This window comes from Eubalaena glacialis, chromosome 8 (assembly GCF_028564815.1).
Source record: "Eubalaena glacialis isolate mEubGla1 chromosome 8, mEubGla1.1.hap2.+ XY, whole genome shotgun sequence".
In the NCBI taxonomy this organism is placed as follows: domain Eukaryota; kingdom Metazoa; phylum Chordata; class Mammalia; order Artiodactyla; family Balaenidae; genus Eubalaena; species Eubalaena glacialis.
Genome location: NC_083723.1, coordinates 10000001 through 10017367, shown reverse-complemented (window position 1 = coordinate 10017367; position 17367 = coordinate 10000001). Strand labels below are relative to the sequence as shown.

Genomic DNA, 17367 nt, shown 5'->3' with positions numbered 1-17367 from the left:
CTGCCTCTGTGGTCTCCCTCCCAAAAGCCCATCACCCTAGTCTAATCAGGAGAAACACCAGACAAACCCCATTTGAAGGACATTCTATAAAATGCCTGACCAGTCTTCCACTGTCCAGGTCATCAAAAACAAAGAAAAGGAGAGTCTGACAAACTGTCACAGCCCAGAGGAGCCTAAGTAGACATAACATCTGAGTATTATGCGGTGTCCTGGATGGGATCCTGGCACAGAAAATGGACACTAGATAAAAGCTACGGAAATCTAAACAAAGTATGGACTTTAGTTAGTAGTAATTATCAGTACTGGTTCATTAATTGTACACTGACAAGTGTATCATACTAATGTGATACGTTAGCAGGGTAAACTGGGTGGGGGACATACAGAAACTCTGTACTATCTTTGTAATTTTTCTGTAAAACTATTCTAAAATTTAAAAGTCTTCTTTTTAAAAAGTGTTTTTAAAAAAGGGATAATCATCCATAATCCTACCCCCCCGCCTCCCAACAGTAAGTGGAGCGTTGTGTTGGTACTGGTGCAGGGAGAGAGGCACCCTCATCCACTGCTGGTGCAAATAGGGCAACCTCTCTGGGAGGCATTTGCCTGTATCCCGTTCAGTGCTACAGCGATGGTAGCTCCCCACACATAGACAGGAGACGTGTAAGCACGTGCTTATCCCACAGGTCCATGGTTCGATACCTGAAATCCCATAGGTGAGCTGAATTTCAGAATTTAGAACATTTTTTAGAAAGGTAATTTGATGTTTACAGCACATTAGATATTAGACCCCAGGAGGATCTGGGGCAGCAACACGAAATCAAACTCATTAATGCACTGAAATATATGACTATTCACAACAAGTTGGTTGAACAGTGTAAATATCCTATTTATAGAGTATAAATAGATACATCTTGTCTGATCAGTTTTTGCCACCAAATGAGTTTTCCCCAAACTTACAGGAGAAAAAGAGACAAACACAGTAGGTTTTCAGAGCTTTGGGAGTTCTGAATTCCACAAAAGTGACTGTGGACTTACAGCAGAAAAGTAATTGGGGACAATGTGATTGCCCACTAGCTGGGGAATGGATAAAAACACCGTGTTCGTTCACACAATGGAATGCTGTGTCGCAGTTCAAATGATTGGACTAGATCGCCACGTAGCAACATGAATAAATCAAAAAAACGTATGTTGCATGAAAAAAAAAACCTCATTGCAAAAGGATAGGTCAAGTGTAATATCAATTAAGAAAAACTTTTAAATGTGAAATAATATGTTTACATACACAGAACTAAAGTTTTAAAACTTGCATGAGGAGGACACATGTCAAATTCAAGAGATGGATCAGGACCAGATCACACCCACGCCATCGCGCGCCGCCTCCATCACATTGTGTGTCCCTGTGGGTGAGATCTCATGGCCAGAGGGTGACCTGTCGTGGGCACTCCTGTGGGGACAGCCGCTCCCAGGCCCTGAGGGGGAGGATGGGTCAAGGCACCCCCACAGAGGAGCCCTCGTGGCCCCTCAGGTCAGGGCCGGTGAGCTGGGACAGGGGCTCCGGCTCCATCAGAACTTCTGCCTATTGTGAGGTCAAGAGCTAGCCAGGCCACCCTCGCTCTTGGCAGGATGTTCAAAGCCGTAGTTGACATAGACACTGTTGGCCGTGCCCGTCGGGGCAGGGTCCTTTGAGCAGGAGGCCGCCTCGGCCGCAGCCCCCGCCGCCTCCTGCTGCTGCTGCTGCTGCACCAGAGCTGGGTTGACATCAGGCCCTGCAGAGGGACAGATACAGAGGACCACGGTCAGGGAAGTGGCGTGCTGGATGCGGGGCGCAGGCGTTTGCTGTGGCCTAAAAAGGAAGTTCCGGAGAGCGAGAGCTAAGCCCTAAGCCCTCCACCTCCACCGCTGCCCCTCACCCCAGCCCTCGCTCCACCCTACGCCTAAAAGCCAGTAGCCGTTTCAGCCGCCGTCCACGCCCAGCCCCTGGCCCACCTGCCTTCCAGTGCAGACCCCTGCCATCCGGGGATCTGGCAGGGGAAGCCCCCAGACGCCCATGGCCTGTGACTGCCACCCCCTCCTCTCTTCCTGGACACCCTGTGCAAGCGCTCCTTGCCGAGAGAAGCCGCTCCTCACTGTGTTGTCAGAATCAGGTCAGCAAGGGGCCCGGGGGCCTCTGCGCCTGCCACTCGCCTCTCTGTCAAGATCCCAGGCCACTCTGAGGGGGCAGGACCTGCGAGCTCCTTCCTCACTCCCGGCCACTCGGAATCTCCAAGGGGTGGCCACGACCTGTGGGACCTGTAGCTCCCCAACTGGGTGGCCCCTGGGGCTGTCCTCCTCGTCACCCACCATCCCCAATACACTCTCCTCTTCCAAAGGGGGTCAGGAAGTTTCTACAAGATGCTGGTGCCTTGGGTAGGGGCGCTGGAGCTGTGTGGCCTCCAGATACAATGCATGTGACCAGCTCTGTGACTGGGGTGGGAGTCTCAGTTTCCTCATCGGTGAAATGGGGATGAAAACATCACCTACCTCCAGAGGTGACAAGACGATTAGTGCACATATATTAGAGCACAAACACACCCTTCTGTAAATGTTTTCTCTAAAATTACCATTATTAGTATTCCGGATGTCAGGGAATGGTGCAGCATTGAACTGCTTTCAGCTTGCCCACCGTAAGAGGGGGGATGCTTCGTCCTGCGGGCCCAGTTTAAATCTCTGTGGGGGTGGGGCGGTGGAATTCCCTGGTGGTCCAGTGGTCAGGACTCCGTGCTTTCACTGCCGAGAGCACGGGTTCAATCCCTGGTCGGGAACGAAGGTCCCGCAAGCTGCCCAGTGCAACCAAAAAAAAAAAAATCTCTTTTGGGGGACAGGGTGTGTATATGACTGTACTCAACAATGAGGAAACAGAAATGTACGTGTTGCTGGTAGGAGTTTAAATGGTAAAACTTGCTGGAGGGCGTTAACCATTGGCATGAATAATCAGCATTCACAGACTGGACTTTCTCCAGGAAATATAGGAGGATGAGGTCAAAGATTCAGCCACAAGGATGGTCATCGCAGCACTGGCAATAGCATGGAAAGTCAGAAATAGTCTCATGTCCAGCAGCTGGGAGCTGGTTAAATGGATTGTGGCTGATCCATAGGAGAGGATATGTTTTTCGACTGCAAGTAGTTACCCACGAATGAGTCATGAAATCAATTTCGCAGATAACACCAGCATTTTTTTAAAAAATCAATGATAGGCTAGAACAGAAAATATCCAAGGCTTCTCCGGCAGTGTTATTTTGTGAAATGCTTGTTCTACTCTGCCTGTCCGTGTCCGTGCCTGTACACATCACCTCTCAGTGTGAAAATATATTTCTTGCTGAAGGTCATGATCAAAAGTTCAACAGCACGCAGCACAGAACCATACGGCCACTGACAGTGTTTGAAACACACATCTGACCAAAATAAAAGATGTTTTCACATGTTAAGTGAAAAACTGCAGTTTTTCCAAACCAGGAGGAACTGTGTGCTCGCAATTTGGGCAGTGACTGTCCCGGGTAAGCAGGGCTGTGTGTGTTCGTGGCATTTTGCCTGTGGCCTGGAGTCACGCGGGAGGGGCCTGGCAGTGTCAGAGGAGCCTGGGCACTCACCCACGTAGCTGAGAATGACCGGCAGGAAGACCAGGCCATGCAGCAGGCCCAGCACAGTGATGAGGAGGTTGAGACGGAAGAAGAAGACCTGGATGAGCTGCGCCTTGGCCAGGCCCAGGACGAGGATGCCGGGCAGGTTGGTCATGGCCACTCCTGCGAACACCTGGGGGTCACAGGTGGGCGTCAGGCTGGGCACGGGGCAGCCGGCCGAGGACTACGTGAGGCAGCCCATCCACTCACCGCGCTGCCCATGGAGATGGTGGCCTCCTTGGCCCTCTCAAGCCGCGTGGGCTTGGTGCTGATGGCAAAGGAGCGGGTGATGTGGGACACAAACTCCACAGAGATGCCCACCGCCTGTGGGGACAGAGGGGGCTTCAGCCACAAAAGGCCGGGGGCAGGGGTCTCCACCCAGACCAGCGGGCAGCACCTAGACTCTAGAAAGAACTGGGGTCGTCCTATGAGGCCAGCACCCCTCCTGCCCTGGAGCCCCGACCCTTCGGCCAGCAGGTTACCGTGACCAGGTTGATGAGGGACACAGCATTGTAGCTGATATCCCACAGGGTCATGAAGCCCACAGTGTCCACCAGGATCATGATGATGGAGAACAGGTTGAGGAGGCCGGAACAGATGTCCATGCCCAGCAGGAAGCAGCAGACGCCGAAGGTGGGCACCAGGCAGATGGCGAGCATGAAGAGCCCCTCAGGGATCACGGTCAGGTACTGCTCATAGAACACGTTGGTGATCCTGCGGGTCGCACAGCACAGTCACTGCTCCATGGCTTCCCACGCCCACTTCAGGATGAGCACGCAGCTTGGGGAGGGTGTTGGGGGGCCCGGGCCCAGGTGCAGCCCGAGCCTCCCTGCTGGAGCCCATCCCCACCCAGCAGCCACCCTCACCAGCCCAGCACCCTCGCCCGGGCCCACCTCCCTGCATCCCAGTGCCCAGGGACTCACGTGTAAGGGAAGACCTCGAAGTCTGGGTCGGTGCCCGGCACCTTCCGCAGGTCGGCGGTGATGTTGGCTGCGAGCGCCCGAGCTGCCCGCAGAGCCTCCGTGTAATCCTGAGAGTTCTTCAGCGGCTTGTGGTAGGCCATGAACCGCGAGGCTGCAAAGGTCAGAGCCTGTGCCAGGCGCCCTCAGAACCCCCAAGGGATAGCGCCCGGCTGGGTTCAGGGCTCTGCCGCCACCATTTGGGAATTCTTAATACATTTTGAGCAAAGGGCCCTGCATTTTGGTTTGGCCCCAGTCCTGCAAACTCTGCAGCTGGTCCTACTGCTGTGCAAGACTCAAGTCCCAGCCCTGCCTCTGATGGATAGAGCTTACAGAGATCTCCCAGGACTTCCCTGGTGGTGCAGTGGTTAAGAATCCATCTGCCAATGCAGAGGACACGGGTTCGAGCCCTGGTCCGGGAAGATCCCACATGCCGCAGAGCAGCTAAGCCCGTGCGCCACAACTACTGAGCCTGCACTCTAGAGCCTGCGAGCCACAACTACTGAGTCCATACACCACAGCTACTGAAGCCCACATGCCTAGAGCCTGTGCTCCACAACAAAAGAAGCCACTGCACTGAGAAGCCCAAGCACCACAAGGAAGAGTAGCCCCCTCTCACCACAACTAGAGAAAGCCTGTGCACAGCAACGAAGACCCAACGCAGCCAAAAATAAAATTAAATTAAGAAAAAAAGAAAAAGAAGAAGAGATCTCCCAGATGAACCCAAACGCGGCTCTGTATGGTTTCTAAACATGCATTGGATTCTTAAAATTCATTTAATTACTTTTCCAATGTACATATTCCTATAGGAAAGGACCAGAAAGGGAGACAGAAAAATGGAAACAGCTGACTTAACAGAGCTGTGCATCCGGGCACCCACTGGGTAAGTACAACAGTCATTCATTTAACCAGCTGCCCACTGCCCACATCTGGGTGTGACTTGTGCCTGAGAGAAAAGGATGTCGGTGGCTCCCAAGTGCGGCATCAGCCACTGAAAAGTCCACGAACGTCACACTAACCCTTGGATTTGGGGGTGGGGAGAAGGAAGCAGGGCAGAAATGGGGTAAAGTCTGAGGATGTGGAGCTGGGTAACGTGACCTCTGAAGATAGGGCCAGGGCAGTTAGAAGTCCCCCATAAGGGGAAGGAGGAAGGAGAGGAGGCTCGAGATGGAGAAGCTGTTCCCTGGGACTCGGGCCCCTGGAGCAGCTGACTCTGGTCTTCCCCTCCAGTCGAGGCCGTGCTTACCTAAGACCTGGCCATCTGGGCCCAAACTCACGGAGGTGCTGTACGCTGCCAGGCCGCTGCAGGGAGAAGACCAGAGCAGGTTAGCCAAGGATCGGGCCCCCTCTGTGTGCCTGGCCTATGGCCACTCCCAGAGAACCCACACTGCCTCCTGCCCCTCTGTGCCCCCGCCTTGGGCGCCCACACAGCTGTCCTCCCTGGTGGACGCCCCACCCCAGCCTACCCTTTGGGACATTTGATGTTGGGCTCATCGTTCAGGAACCAGGGAAGATACTTGTGGAACTGCTCCACTGATGGCCGGACAGACCCCGCTGTGGGTCTCATGCAGTTCTTCAAGCAGGCCAGGGAGTCTGCAAAGAGAGCAGGGGCTCCAGGTGGTGGCACCCCCAAGGCCAGGCAGCCCCCGCTCTGCCCGCCTTGTGGTCCATTCCCATCACAATCCCCACGCACTGCCACTGCCGCAACAGGCATGGGTACTTCTGGAGAGATTTGCATTTGTCTCTAACTATGGGAGGAGTTCCCCTGTCAGTTATGGAAACGGCTGGTACCTATGAGCAAGCAAGGAAGAGAAGTTTGGGGCAGAGAAACAGCCACCACGGGGACTCCCCACTCCGCCTACAAGTGCAGCTGCTTGGGGGTAGGGCCACGTGCCCATCCCAGCTCTCACCCGACTCCCTCGGCATGTGAGCAGCAGCCTGCCCGGCGGGTGTGGGCACAACTCAGCAGGGGCCTGAGGGGGTGATTGCCTGGTGGGCCAGCTGGGCGTCCACACATACGGGTGCAGTCCCCCACACCTGTGCTCCAAGACGGGACCCCCCCCCGCCCCGACTGACCCTGCCGAAGAGCAGGAGGGGCTAAGAGATCCTCCACCAGTCCTCTCCTTTTTCTAGCCTCAGTTTCCCCAAGATGTAGTGGGCCCTGAGCCCCCAGAGGCCCCATACTCACTGACAGTCGAGGGGCAGAAATTATCTTTATTGGGGCCAAAGACATAAAGGCGGCAGCAGGAAGATGAAGACAGCCAGTCAATGAAGTCGTCCACCCAGGAGGAGGCAGGGATGGCCAGGTAAGACCTGAGGGTTGGGGAGAGGAGGTCAGGGGACAGGACCACACAAGCAGGCTGCGGCGGGTCCTTCCTACGGTCCAACCTTCACTCTGGGCCTCCCCAGGCACATGGCAGCAGGTGGGCAGCAGGGCAGGGGAAGGGGACAGACGGGTGGGCTGGGGCACTCACTCATCAGGGAACTCTGTGGCGTACTGGATCTTCTGGGTTAAGGAGAAGTTGTTGCAGCCTGCGCTGGAGCAGATGGCGTTCAAACCTGCCTCACTGGAGAAGTTGTAGCCCCCAGTGGTTACAAAGTAGACCGGGGCCCCCACCTCAAAGTAGCGGTTCAGAAAGAGGAAATAGTCGAGCAGGTGCGAGTCCTGGAACAGAGGACAGTCAGTGAGTCCAGGGCCAGACACACCCCAAGAGCCTCGCTCCAGCAAATGCTCAAGAGGTACACAGAGGTGCATGCTCACAGAGGTACAGAGATATATGCTCACAGAGTCACACGTACAGTTCCATTACAGATGTACATGGTCAGAGGTGTGCCCATAGAGGTACACACTCCAAGGTACACACATCCAGGTATAATTACAGGTACATGCACAGAACACACTCATGGAGGTACATGCACAGAGCATCACATGCCAGCCTGCATGAACACACTCTCTGACACACACACAAACATATACACATAATTTTACCCCTTCTTATCATCCCCAGTTTGGTACAGCCACAGTCTAACAAGCTGGCCTGTGACCACAGACTGCACGGACACGCACATGTAAACACCCATGTGCACACCCTCAAGGCCATGTGCCAGGCATCTGCATGGCCTGATCCCTTCTCCTATAACATAAAACCTCAAAGTGACATCAGGGATGATGTTGGAATAGGAAGAACTAGGATTCCACCTCCCCACCTAGACTCCAACTGCACTGGCAGAATCTGTCTGATGTAACTATTTTGGAATTCTGGGGTTGATTGAGGGCTTGAAGATTCCAGAGAAAGGCTTGGATGGTTCTTAGCATGGTACTGGCTACTCATCCTGTATCCTCCCAGCCTGAAGCAGGCAGCCATGCATGCATTCCAGGAACAGTTTGCACACAGCTTGCAGGATCCAGGGTAGGCTATAAGACCCATCTCTTAAATATCAAGTATATGTGTTCTGATCACTCATTGCTGCTGCTGATATCCGTAGAGCAGACACAGAGTCAGGCACCCTTAAAACCTTCACCTCAAGCTGAAGTTACTTCCAAGATATTTAAAGAGCAAGTGCTTGATTTATTGTTTTTCCCCTTCATATCTCCCTTTTTCTCCTTTTGAGAGCCAGACCTTTAAGAAACATGACACTCAAAATCAACCACAAATACAGGGGAATTTAAACAGTCACTGCACATGCCCAGGGAAAGGTGAAAGCTCAGAAAAGACCTGTAAAGACTTTAACTTTACATCTCAGGCTGATCTCCAGGACAGAGACATCAGAAACAATTAAGTTTTTAAAAATAAATAAATAGGGCTTCCCTGGTGGTGCAGTGGTGGAGAATCCGCCTGCCAATGCAAGGGACATGGGTTCAATCCCTGGCCCGGGAGGATCCCACATGCCACGGAGCAACTAAGCCCATGTGCCACAACTACTGAGCCTGCACTCTAGACCCCGCGTGCCACAACTACTGAAGCCCATGCACCTAGAGCCCATGTTCTGCAACAAGAGAAGCCATGACAATGAGAAGCCCGCGCACTGCAATGAAGAGTAGCCCCCGCTCACTGCAACTAGAGAAAGCCCACGCACAGCAACGAAGACCCAACACAGCCAAAAATAAAAACAAATAAATTTATAAAAATAAATAAATAAATTAGCAAACCCTGGGGAAGGAAGAGAATCTGATCTCTAGAGTTACTGCAGACTCTCAAATGTCCATTTTTCAACAACAACAACAACGAAAATCATAAAACATACAAAGACTCAGAAAGATATGGCCCACACCTGGGAACAAAAATTAATCAACAGACACCATCCCTGAGAAAGACCAGACAATGGATTTATTAGACAGAGACTTCAAAACAACTATCTTAGAGATGCTCAAAGAGCTAAAATAACATATGGACAAAATCAAGAAAACAATGTATGAGCAAAATGGAACGATCAATAAAGAGAAAACATAAAAGAGAACCAAAAAGAAATTCTGGAGCTGAAAAATACAATAACTAAATAAACAATTCACTATAGGGATTCAAAAGCATATTTGAGCAGTCAGAAGAAGAATTACCAAACAAGAAGATAGGACAATTGAAATTATCAAGTGAAGAAGAGAAAGAGAAAAGAATAAAGAAAAATGAACCTGTGGGACATCATCAAGCAGACCAACATACGCATCATGGGAATCCCAGAAAGAGAAGAGAGAGGAAGAAAAAGGAAGAAAGATTATTCGAAGAAATAACAGCCAAAATTTCATAAATCTGATGAAAGATATGAATATAAACATCCAAGAAGCTTAACAAACTCCAAGTAGGATAAACTCAAAGAGACCCACACCAAGGCACATTACAATTCAACTGTTGAAAGATAAAGACAAAAAGTGAATTTTGAAAGCAACAAAAGAGAAGAAGCTTATCATATACAAAGGATCCCCAATAAGATTATAAACACAGTTCTTATTAGAAAACTTGAAGGCCAGAAGGTGGTGGGTTTGTATACTCAAAGTACTTAAGGGGAAAAAACTGTCAACCAAGAATCCTACTTCTGGCAAAACTGTACTTCAGAAATGAGGGGAAAATTAAGGCATTACCAGATAAACAAGTGCAGAAGGAGTTTGTTGCCACAAGACCTGTCCTGCAAGAAGCGCTAAAAGGAGTCCTTCAAGTTGAAATGAAAGGATGCTAGAGTATAACTCAAAGCCATATAAAGAAATAAAGATCACTGGTAAAGGTAAATACATTGAAAATTATAAAAGCTAGTTTTATTGTAACTTTGGTTTGTAACTCCATTTTTTTATTTCTACATAACTTAAGAGACTAATACATAAAAAATTATTAGTCTGCGTTTTTGGATACACAGTGCATAAAGATGTAATTTTGTGATAGCAATGACTGAAAGGAAATGGAAAGGAGCTGTATAGGAGCAGATTTTTTTCTATGTAATTCATGTTAAACTAGGATAAATTCAACAAATTTTATGATATTTAATGTAATCTCCCTGGTAACCACAAAGAAAATAGCCATGGAATATACACAAAAGGAAATGGGAAAGGAATTTAAACATTTCACTATCAACTAAACAAAAAGAAGATAGTAATGCAGAAAATGAGAGACAAAAAAGGTATATAGAAAATAAATAGCACAATGACATAAGTAAGTCTTTCCTTATCAGTAATTACTTTACATGTAAATAGACCACTATCTCCAAAAAGAAGTCAGAGGTTAACAGAATGGATAAGAAAAACGTGATCCGACTACATGATGTCTATAAGAGACTCACTTGATATCCAAAGATGCCCACAGGTTGAAAGTGAAAGTATAGAAAAAGATATTCCATGCAAATAGTAGCCAAAAGAAAGGTGGCTATCCTACTACCAGGTAAAATAGACTTTAAATCAAAAAGGTTACAAAAGACAAAGAAGAACATTATATATTAATAAAAGGTTCAATAAAGCAAGAGTAAGTGTGTATAAACAGTTACACACCTAATGAATGACCGTCAAAATCTATGAAGCAAAACTTGATAGAATTGAAGGGAGAAATAGAAAGTTCTACAATAATAGTAGGAGAGTTCAATACTCCAGTGTCAATAATGGTAGGACACACAGACAGAAGATAATTAAGGAAATAGAGGACTCGAACAACACAATAAACCAACTAAATCTAACTGACATATACAGAAACTCTGCCCAACAACAACAAAATACATATTCCTCTTAAATACACATGGAACATTCTCCAGGATAAACCATGTGTTTGGCCACATATTAGATCTCAACATTTAAAAAGATAGTTATCATATTATGTATATTCTCTGACCACGACTACATGAAGTTAGAAATCAATAACAGAAGGAAAACTGAAAAATTCACAAACTTGTAGAAATTACACATCACACTCTTAAACAACCAGCGGGTCAAAGAACAAATCAGAAAGGAAATTAGAAATTTACAGATGAATGAAAATGAAAACACAACATGCCAACACTTATGGGATGCAGTGAAAGCAGTGCTAAGGAAGAAATTTATAGCTATAAATGTTCACAATAAAAAAGAAGAAAGATCTCAAGTCATCATCCTAACTATACAACTTACAGAACCAGAAAAAAAAAAAACTAACTAAACACAAAGCTACCAAGACAAAAGAAATAATAAAGATTGGAGCAGAGAGAAATAAAATAGAGAATAGGAAAACAATATAGAAAATCAATGAAACCAAGAATTGGTTCTTCAAAAAGTTTAACAAAATCAACAAAGATTTACTTATGTCGACTAAGAAAAAAAGAAAAGACTCAAATTACTAAATCTGAATTGAAAGTGGGGACACAACTACTGATTCTACAGAAATAAAAGGAATTTTAAGTAAGTACTATGACCAATTGTATGCAAACAAATTGGATAACCTAGATGAAATGGACAAATTCCGAGAAACACAGAGCCTACCAACACTGTGAAAAAGAAGAAATAGAAAATCTGAATAGACCCATAACTAGTAAGGAGATTGAATCCATTTTCAAAAATCAACTCAACATAGAAAAGCCCTGTACCTGATGACTTCACGGGTGAATTCTACCAAACATTTTAAGAAGAATTAACACCAATACTCCTCAAACTCTTCCAAATAATTGAAGAGGAGGAAACACTTTTAGCTCATTCTATAAGGCCAGCATTGCCCTAATACCAAAGCCAGACAAAGACACTACATGAAAAGAAAGACTACAGACAAATATCCCTTATGAATATTGATGAAAAAAATCCTCAACAAAATACTAGCAAATTGAGTTCAACAATATTTTTAAAGGGTTATACACAGTGACCAAATGGGATTTATCTCAGAATTCAAGAGTGGTTCAACACATGAAAATCAGTCAATGTAATACACCACATTAATAGAATGAAGAGAAAATCACACGATCATCTCAACTGATGCAGAAAAAACTTTTGACAAAATCCCACGTCCTAGGAATTCCCTGGCAGTCCAGTGGTTAGGACTCAGCGCTTTCACTGCTGTGGCCAGGGTTCGATCCCTGGTTGGGGAACTAAGATCCTGCAAGCCATGCAGTGTCGCCAAAAGAAAAAGAATTCCACATCCTTTTAGGGAAAAAAAACCTCAGAAAAGCAGGAGTACTGCAAAGTTCCTCAACATGATAAAAGCCACAGATATGAAAATCCCACAGCTAATATCATACTCAGTGTTGAAAGACTGAAAGAATTTCCTCTAAGATTGAGAACAAGATGAGGATGCCTGCTTTCACCACTTCTATTCAACATAATACTGGAAGTTGTAGTCAGAGCAGTTAGGCAAGGAAACGAAATTAAAGCCATCTAAACTGGAAAGCAAGTAAAATTATCTCTGTTCATAAAATACATGATCTTATATACATATATAAAACTCTAAAGATTCACCAAAAAAACCCGTTGGAACTAATAAATTCAGCAAAGTTGTAGGTTACAAAATTAACACACAAAAATCAGTTGTATTTCTATACATGAGCAATGAGTAATCCAAAAACGAAATTAAGAAAACAATTCCATTTACTATAGCACCATAAAATACTTAGGAATTAACTTCACCAAGGAGGTGAAAGACTTATACACTGAAAACTACAAAACATTGCTGAAAGAAATTAAAGAAGACAGAAATTGAAAGACATCCAATATTCATGAGCTGGAAGACTTAATATTGTTAAGATGTCAGTAGTACCCAAAGCAATCTGTAGATTCAATGAAATCCCTATCAAAATCCCAATGATTGGGCTTCCCTGGTGGCGCAGTGGTTGAGAATCTGCCTGCCAATGCAGGGGACACGAGTTTGAGCCCTGGTCTGGGAAGATCCCACATGCCGCAGAGCAACTAGGCCCGTGAGCCACAACTACTGAGCCTGCGTGTCTGGAGCCTGTGCTCCCAACAAGAAAGGCCGCGATAGTGAGAGGCCCACGCACCGCGATGAAGAGTGGCCCGCGCTTGCCACAACTAGAGAAAGCCCTCACACAGAAACGAAGACCCAACACAGCCAAAAATAAATAAATTAATTAATTAAAAAATAAATAAACACAGCAGCAGCCAGAGTGATCTTTAAAAAAAAAAAAAAAAAAAAACCCAATGATTTTTTTGCATAAATAGAAAAATCCATCCTAAAATTCATACTGGAATCTCAAGGGACCCCAAATAATTAAACAATCTTGACAAAGAAGAACAAAGTTGAATGACTCATATTTCCTGATTTCAAAATTTACCACAAAGATACAATAATCAAAACAGTGTGGTACTGGCACAAAGACACATAGACCAATGGAATAGAACAGAAAGCCTAGAATTAAACCCTCACATATATGGTCAAATGATTTTTGACAAGGGAGCCAAGACCATTCCCACCAACAAATGGTGCTGGGGAAACTGGATATCTACATGCAAAAGAATGAAGTTGGACCTTCAAAAATATACGTAAATATATATAAAAATCAACCCAAAATGGATCTAAATTTACGAGTTAAAACTACAAAACTCTTAGAATAAAACATAGGGGGAAAACTTCAATACATTGGATTTGGCAATGATTTATTTTTTGTTGTTGTTTTGTTTGTTTGTTTTGGCCACGCCACAAGGCTTGTGGGATCTCAGTTCCCCAACCAGGGACTGAACCTGGGCAAAAGCCCAGAATCCTAACCACTAGACCATTAGGGAACTCCTGGCAAAGATTTATTCTTGAATATGACACTAAAGGCACAGTTAACGGACAGAAAAATAGACAAATTAGACTTTATGAAAATTAAAAACTTTGGTGCATCAAAGTACACTACCAATAGAGTAAAAAAGCAACCAACAGAAATGAAGGAAATAGTCACAAATCACATATCTGATAAGGGATTAATTATCCGGGATATCTAGAGAACTCTTAGAACTCAACAACAAAATCCAACCCAATTCAAAAATAGACATTTCTCCAAAGGAGCTATACAAATGGCCAATAAGTACATGCTTAACATCACTAATTGTTAGGGAAATCCAAATCAAAACCACAGTGAGATACCACCTCACACCCATTAGGATGGCTATTATCAAAAAAGAAACAAACAAACAAACCAAAAAAACCCAGAAAACAAGTGTCGGTGAGGATGTGGAGAAACTGGAACCCTGTGCGTTGTTGGTAGGAATGTAAAATGGTACAGCTGCTGCTATGGAAAACAGTATGGAGGTTCCTCAAAAAATTAAAAAATAGAATTGCCATATGATTTAGCAATTCCACTTCTGGGTATATACCCAAAAAAATTGACAGCAGGGTCTCAAAGAGATATTTGTAAACCCATGTTCATAGCAGCATTATTTCACAATAGCTAAAACATGGAAGCAACCCATGTCCATCAACAGAAAAATGGTTAAGGAAACTGTGATGTACATGCATTCGTATACATATGAATATTCTTCAGCCTTAAAAAGGAAGAAAATTCTAACCCATGTTACAACATAGCTGAACCTTGAGGACATTACGCTAAGTGAACTAAGCCCATCACAAAAGGATAAATAACGTATGATTCCACTTGCATGAGGTACCTAGAGTAGTCAACTTCAGAGACAGAAGGTAGGATGGTGGGTGCCAGGGGCTGGGGGGAGGGGATGGGGAGTCAGTGTTTAATAGGGACAGAGTCTCAGTTTTGCAGGATGAAAGAGCCATGGAGATGGATGGTGGTGAGTGTTGCACAACAATGTGAACATACTTAACGCCACTTAAAATGGCAAATTTCATGTTATGTATATTTCACCAGGAAAAAAAAATTGAAAGAAGTAAGTTTTATAATGTCATAAGAAACAAACAAATCTCCCCCAAAGAAAAATAAACAAAGGGCATAAACAAAACCTCAGCTGGGTCTTGCAGCCCATCACCACCTTCCTTCTCGCTCATTGGCTTGGCCCACCAGGCCCCTGATACCCGTCCTGGGGGCACTGGGGAGCTGTGAGCAGCTCTTCAGCCCTGTGAGCAGCCCCCAGGGCCACCATGGGTGGCAGGGTCATTCTGGACCCTTGCTGGCTTTGCTGCCTCCTCTTGCTCCCTATGGTGGCTCGAAGGTGCCGTCCTGGCTGTCGGCTCTCCTCCCACCTCATCTTTCTTCCAAGGCCAGCACCACCTGCAAATGGCTACCCAGACTACTCATCCCAGGGCTCCTACCAGCACCCGGACTCCCATCACCCCGCCCAGGGTGGCCCTGGATGTCCGGGCCCTCATGATGCTCTCTCTCCCCCGGAGCGCAGGCACGCAGACTTGCTCTCCCCCAGCCACCAGCCCACACCACCTCTGGTTGCACATCCAGACGAGCCTCTCCGATGTGTGCTTGCTGGCCCCAGCCTGGCAGTCAGCACCCTTCCCCAACCCCGACCCCCGGCCTCCAGCTCTCGGGCTCTACCCCTACTCCTCCCCACACCCAGTCACTCCCACACCCAGGAAGTGCACCTGGATGCGCCCCAGCCTCCCACGGGTCCGTGCCGTCACCCTCGCTGCCTTCCTCTGCAAGTCCCACTCATGCTCAGACGCCCCTCGATCTCTCCTCTGCCCAGGACCCTCAAGCCACAGAGGTCTTTCCTTCCACAGAGCCCCCGACCCTCACTGTCTTTCAGAGGACAGTACAGTGACATGGGCTGCTGCGGAGCCCAGGCCTGAGGATGTGGAGTGCCCAGCAGAAGGCAGGTGCTCCGCAATCCTGCCCTGACAGTCATCTCGATCGGCTCCCAGGGCCAGCCCCTCGGGTGCCTGGTCGTCTCCCTCTCGTGGCCTGGGGCTGGCGCTGAGCTCCTGCGCTTTCCATACGTGATGTGGCTTCTCTTCCCAGCTCCACGTGGTGAACGGTCCCGCACTCCTACCACGCCCCTGCTCCATGCCGCCCCACCCGCTGTGTGCTGCTGACCCTCCTCACGTCCCTGGGGACCGAGGGCAGGGGAGGGAGGGCACCCACCGGTGGCCCCAGGGTCCGCTCACCTTGGGCAGGGCCAGCTCCTGGTCCAGCCCCACTTTGATGTAGCACATGAAATAGAGACTTGCTCCAAACATGGCCAGGAAGAGCAGCAGCTGGGGAGGGAAGCACCGGGTGAAGGCCTCCCGCCCAGCAGCTCCCCAGGCTGGGTCTGGGCGGGGTCTCGTGGGGAACATTCTGGAGCTGGGCAGACTTGAATCTCAGCCTCCCTCTTGCTTCAGCTCCTGGACCTGGGCAAGCTCGACACCCCTCCAAAGATGAGGGGCGAGGCGAGGGTCAAGGCTGAGCAGACCCCGCCGCCCCGGGCACTGCCAGGGCCCCTGTCCCCGGGTGGGGCGAGGCCCCCCAGCTTCCCCTCCGTCCCCACTCACCACGACCACACGGGTGAACCGGTGCAGCAGGAACGGGACGTAGAACTTGCGGAAGCATCGGAGCAGTAGCCCCTCGTCCTGGCTAGGCGGGGGCAGCTCCCGGGCACTCTTGCAGCAGCAGACGTCCAGCCGGGAGGCCTGGAAGGAGGCAGGCACTCAAGGTGGCCCCCAAACAGACCCCGGGGACCACCTCCCTCCCATGGGGCGGGAGAGCCACCTTCCGCAGGTGGCCTGTGTCAGCACCGCCCAGTGGGGACACGCCACTGTGCGTTGCCTTTATCTTCTACCTTGATAAAACACCTTTGAATTTGGCACCATCACGGAAACAGGAACTCCCTCCCTGTCAGTCTCTCATTTATATTTTATGTCATGACCTCGTGTACTTTAGGAGGTTTGATCATATTCCCCCAAATTACCAAAGCAAAGTTACTTTGGGACATTGGGGACTACGTGGCCCAAACATTCCAGCACTCTGTTGCCGCGCTCAATCCCACACTCCGAGCCTTTACTTCTACAAAGTAAAGCCACCCCAGCCCCAGCCAAGATGGGGGTCCCTTGGTCTCTCCACCTCCCTACCTCCTGCCTCCTGCTGTCAAGGGAGAGCAGGGCCACGAAGGCCGACATCTGCAGCAGGAAGTCGAGAAGCACCGCAAAGCCGGAGGTCAGGGCAAAGGTCCGCACAGCTGGCATGGGGGTCAGAGCTCCTGGTGGGGGGAGGGGACCAGGGGTGAATCTCAGGGCCCAGCACCCGCTCAGACGGGTACAAAGGGAAAGGAGGCTGCCAGCCTCCAAGAACTCCCAGTACCTGCTGGGGAGGGCCTGCCCCGGCTCACCTAGGAAGAAGCAGATGGCCTCGGAGAGGCTGCAGAGCAGCATGCTGGGGGCCACTCTGCCCAGGGCTCGGCCGATGTGGGCCTCCCGTCCCTCCCCAGGCCTCCG

The 17367-nt window shown here is 48.3% G+C and overlaps 1 protein-coding gene across 2 annotated transcripts in view; it reads right to left on the bottom strand.

The window, feature by feature from the left end:
* Nucleotides 1-1584: 1584 nt before the first annotated feature.
* NPC1L1 (NPC1 like intracellular cholesterol transporter 1) overlaps nucleotides 1585-17367 on the bottom strand; it is a 23386-nt gene continuing 7603 nt past the window's right edge. Inside the window, exons 7-19 of one of the 2 annotated variants that reach the window (XM_061197556.1) lie at nucleotides 17262-17367; nucleotides 17005-17132; nucleotides 16429-16566; nucleotides 16063-16152; nucleotides 7087-7277; nucleotides 6801-6925; nucleotides 6079-6205; nucleotides 5859-5914; nucleotides 4577-4727; nucleotides 4136-4367; nucleotides 3864-3977; nucleotides 3624-3786; nucleotides 1585-1763 (exon numbers count right to left, since the gene is read on the bottom strand). The exon at nucleotides 17262-17367 is cut by the window's right edge and continues 9 nt beyond it. In XM_061197556.1, coding sequence (XP_061053539.1) covers nucleotides 1585-1763; nucleotides 3624-3786; nucleotides 3864-3977; nucleotides 4136-4367; nucleotides 4577-4727; nucleotides 5859-5914; nucleotides 6079-6205; nucleotides 6801-6925; nucleotides 7087-7277; nucleotides 16063-16152; nucleotides 16429-16566; nucleotides 17005-17132; nucleotides 17262-17367 — 1800 coding nt within the window. The remainder of the gene's footprint in view (nucleotides 1764-3623; nucleotides 3787-3863; nucleotides 3978-4135; nucleotides 4368-4576; nucleotides 4728-5858; nucleotides 5915-6078; nucleotides 6206-6800; nucleotides 6926-7086; nucleotides 7278-16062; nucleotides 16153-16428; nucleotides 16567-17004; nucleotides 17133-17261) is intronic. The other variant, XM_061197557.1, reaches the window with a different exon arrangement.